General features: G+C 38.1%; 1 protein-coding gene across 1 annotated transcript; it reads left to right on the top strand.

The window, feature by feature from the left end:
- Positions 1 to 1,061: 1,061 nt before the first annotated feature.
- On the top strand, positions 1,062 to 2,996 carry LOC145041835 (beta-hexosaminidase 2-like). Its single transcript, XM_078990042.1, has 2 exons — positions 1,062 to 1,881; positions 1,967 to 2,996. The coding sequence occupies exons 1-2, from the start codon at positions 1,101 to 1,103 to the stop codon at positions 2,908 to 2,910; spliced, it is 1,725 nt and encodes a 574-aa protein (XP_078846168.1). The 5' UTR covers positions 1,062 to 1,100; the 3' UTR covers positions 2,911 to 2,996.
- Positions 2,997 to 4,913: the final 1,917 nt, after the last annotated feature.

The following is a 4,913-nucleotide window of genomic DNA, read 5'->3' as shown; positions in this document are numbered from 1 at the left end:
TGTTTGAGATTATGGGTTAAAACCTTAAACCCATGGGTTTAAACCCAGAACCCGTGAGTGTATGGGTTGAACCCAAGAAACCGAAAAACCGCCCAAACCGACCTCAGAACCCAAGAAACCGAACCGATCAGAAACCGATCCTATTGGGTTCTAAAAACCAGAAACCGACCATTTATGGGTTGGGTTGGGTTTGAGTCCAAAACCGACCCAAACCGACCCATGCACACCCCTATAAATATTTAGTTTGTTAAGAAAGGGTCCTAGGAATATTCAAAGTTTACACTCGGCTTCTTTATCTTTTAATACAGTAAAATATGCCCTCAAAAAAGTTAATAAAATAATAGAAATCCGGCAGTCGAAAGCACTTCAAGAAAACCAACGCAATCCACCGCTCGCCGGCCTAGTGGCCGATTAACAATACATGTTCTTATATAATTAAATTAAATAACTGTTAGATATTTAAATTTTAAGGTGAATTAAAAATTTAATTTAATGTATGGTTGTTGATTGGAAAAAAAATTTTGTTTATGTTAGCTTGTATCGTTATCATCTACATGAATAAAAATTAACTTCATTTATTACTATTCCGTACTACCAATCCCAATAAACATCTCCATTTATTACAATATGTTAATTTAAACATCATGATCATATCATATGGCTTAACTCATAGTAAATCATCATAAAATCATACTACACGTGTAATGATCATTTCATATGGCTTATCAATCCATACGCATCACGTGATGTATTATAAAATATTTGCAAGTATTTTTAAACAAATTAGCCTTACAATGCCCCATACATATTACATAACACTTTATTACCCGATTAATCATCGTTTAAAAAAATACACAATTATTTATATGAACTAAACACAAAATACCGGATTAATCATCTTTAAAAAAATACACAGTTATTTATATGAACTACACACAAAATGCCAAATGGAAGAAACCAATTAGAAAAAAGATAGCTAAAACAAATGAAATATCGGTCGTTTCATTGACTTGTTATATCTTAATTCAAAACTATATAAACTTATCATCTCCATTCTTCTATTCATCACTCGTTACACACCTTACTTTTCATAACCAAAAATGAATACCAATAGTTTTTCCACTGTTTTTAACTCACTATTATTATTTCTCACTTTGGTTCCTTCAATCTCAGCCGTTGGATCTCCAATCAACATATGGCCCAAACCAAGATCCTTCATCTGGACCACCCCACAGGCAATCCCTTTCTCCCCATCTTTCGCCGTTACTTCTCCGCCGCACCCCTACCTAACACCGGCGGTTAACCGTTACCTCAGCCAAATCCAAACCGCTAACTACAACCCTTTACTTGCTCCGGCAATCAACTTCACCACCTCCCTGCCGTTACAAACTTTAACGATCACCATATCAGATCTCAAAGCAACGCTCTCCCATGGCGTCAATGAATCCTACACCCTCACTATCCCGTCCAAAAGCACCTCCGCTACTCTCACAGCGGCGACGCCTTGGGGAGCTATGAGAGGACTGGAGAGTTTCTCGCAGCTAGTGTGGGGAAGCCCTGCCCGAGTGGCGGCCGGATTGGTGATTTCCGACTGGCCAATCTTCGAACACAGAGGGATTCTACTGGATACATCAAGGAATTACTATGGTGTTGAAGATCTTTTGAGGTTGATTGGAGGTATGAGTGCTAATAAACTGAACGTGTTTCACTGGCACATAACGGATTCGCATTCGTTTCCATTGGTTCTGAAATCGGAACCGGCGCTCGCCGGAAATGGATCGTATGGATCGGATATGCAGTATTCGACTGAAGATGTAAAGCGGATTGTACAATTTGGGTTGGAACACGGTGTTCGAGTGATTCCGGAGATCGATATGCCAGGTAAATCTCGTTTTCCATAAATGTGTATGTGAGTCGTTGTTCTTCAAGTACTTATCAATGGCTCTTTTTTCTTATCGTTTTGCAGGGCACACGGGGTCATGGGCGGAAGCTTATCCGGAGATCGTAACTTGTGCTAACATGTTTTGGTGGCCGGGGGCAGCGGAAGACCGGCTGGCAGCAGAGCCAGGAACCGGCCACCTGAATCCTTTAATCCCCAAAACGTACGACGTACTGAAAAACATCTTCACAGAACTCACAACTCTATTTCCAGATACATTTTTCCACGGCGGAGCCGATGAGGTCGTTCCCGGATGTTGGAAAACCGACCCCACAATCCAAAAGTATCTTGCTAACAACGGCACTCTCAGTCAAGTCCTCGAAATTTTCATCAACTCTACCTACCCTTACATTCTGTCGCTCAATCGCACTGCCGTCTACTGGGAGGATGTTATTCTCGACGGCGAAATCAAGGTAAATCCTTCGATTCTCCCACCGGAAACCACCATTATGCAGACATGGAACGGCGGCCCCAACAACACGAAACGGTTGGTGTCGGCGGGTTACCGGACAATCGTGTCGTCGGCGGATTACTATTACTTGGACTGCGGGCATGGCGATTTCACCGGGAATAACAGTATATACGATCAACCCCCAGGTACTGAACAGGGAAACGGCGGATCATGGTGTGGACCTTTCAAGACATGGCAGTTGATATACAACTATGATATAACATACGGGCTGACGGAGGCGGAGGCGAAGTTGGTTTTGGGTGGGGAGGTGGCTTTGTGGTCGGAGCAGGCGGATGCGACGGTTCTTGATTCAAGGATTTGGCCAAGGTCGTCGGCAATGGCGGAGGTGTTGTGGTCCGGCAACCGGGATGAGGCCGGGATGAAGAGATCCGGGGAGGCGACGGATAGGTTGAATGAGTGGATAAATAGAATGGTGAAGAGAGGGGTGAAGGCTGAACCGATTCAACCGCTTTGGTGCATTAGAAATCCTGGCATGTGTAATACCGCTATGACTGCTTGATTTTTTTATTTTTGAAAAAATATTTTTCTTTTCGTATTATGTGATTGAAAAAAGCTAATTGAAAATGAGTGTTCGTCTTTTATTAACATCACTAGCTAAGTTTATTATGAATTACAAGATCAACCTGAACCTACTCCAAACATAGAAATTACTTAAGTTTCTCGCTCTTTCTAGATGGTAATAATAATTATATCAATCTCTTCAGCAACACCATAAGATATAAAAAGAACATCCAGACTCACCATTGAGCCAAAAGAAGTGTGGCCTTGATTTTGTATCATGATTTGTAGGTGACTCGATCAACCAATAAAATATTTCAAGATATGTAGGTTGGACATCCTTATAAATGAAATCAAGAGATTTTGTAAATAAGTAAACTCAATTAAATCAAGAATCACAACAGTTACCTTCGTCATGTATACTTGATTACTTCAAATTTAATTATAGCATAATCTTTGTAAAATAGTTGCAACTGACACAAAACGGTCGACTTTAGTATCCTTTATAAATTAATTGCACACAAGTTCAGACAAATGTAAATGTTTGTATGAACTTTAAGGTCACAAGTTTTGGAATATTGCTCATGATTCCGAGTCTAATAACAGCCAGAAAGGTATAATTTTTTACAAATATACACTTCAATTTCATGTACGTAAGTGAATTTGTGCATTTTTGGGGCTATTTAACACAAAAAGCATTTTGGGTAACTTTTTCATTAATATATATATATATATATATATATATATATATATATATATATATATATATATATATATTAGTGGTTTAACTACAATATTGCACACCATATAATGGGTGATCTATAGTTTTCTCTTATTATAGTAATGCACATAGATAGTCCACGATAAGAATAAAAAGGTACCATTTTACAAACAATTAAAAATAAGAGATAGAGTAACGGGTACATGCTATCTGAAATTGAGACTGCTTAAATGGTTGCCTGTTTGGTAATACAACATATTGGTCCTTTTTCAAGCTTGTGATTAGTTTACCAATTAAGTTGAAATAGAATTTATATTTTATAATCAATGAACAGGTACAAGTTAAAGCAAAATTTGACTTTGAGGGTCAAATGGAGTAATTTCTATTTTCAGAATTCCTACTGACATTTTAACGTTTGAAAGAAAGTTTAGATCGTTATGTTAATCACTTTAGTGAAGGGGCAGTACGAACATTTTTTTTTTCAAAATAATAGCATAATCATGCCATATATATGAATTTGGCAACAAAGTATTTGACTAAAAAGTCAAAAGTTATCTACTTTTGGAGTATAACAGTCGGAAAACATAATCCTGAGTTTTCATGAATGCAAATAAAAACGTTTTTAAGTCCATGATAGTAAATAAATGAACATAACTTTTTTGATTATGGAAGTCAATGAGACTACATTTCATCTTGAAGTTGCTAATAAGACTTTACAAATTTCTAGGATTTTTAGAACTACTTGCCGAAACAGAAACAGGAAGATAACGCATTTATGTTCAAATGTAATGAATATAAACCGTTTTTCACATTTTACAAGAAGTAGGCTATGAGAAAGTGACAAGAAACGTATAGGGAAAACATACGTTTAAAGTAAAATATAAGGCCATATGGTATACTAACCACGAGGCTGTTCGTGGTTGAGCTGGTCACGAACAACGGTCGTGCACACCGCCCCGTTGGTTCGTGGTAGCTCGTGCTCGTGGTCTTTCGTGTTCCACACAACAAATGTAAACGCCCAATCAAATCCAATCCCCGTTTGACCGTTGCTACTAGCCGTTGAACGGCTAATTTGGTTTTTAAAAAAAAAAGATTACCCACTTTATTTACCTATAAATACAACACCTTAACTTCTTAATTTTTACACTATTCTTTTCTTTCTTTATACACAAACTACACACTACATCTTCACAACCAAAAACCATGGATCCCAACCAAAACACCCCTCCAAACTACAGAAATCGCAAACCTGATAACGCTTTTGCGTTAGATACGACACCTCG

This window comes from Lactuca saligna, chromosome 4, assembly GCF_052625555.1.
Source record: "Lactuca saligna cultivar CGN05327 chromosome 4, ASM5262555v1, whole genome shotgun sequence".
Taxonomy (NCBI): Eukaryota; Viridiplantae; Streptophyta; class Magnoliopsida; order Asterales; family Asteraceae; genus Lactuca; species Lactuca saligna.
The sequence above is the reverse complement of the archived record's forward strand: the minus strand, read 5'-3'. Positions and strand labels throughout refer to the sequence as shown.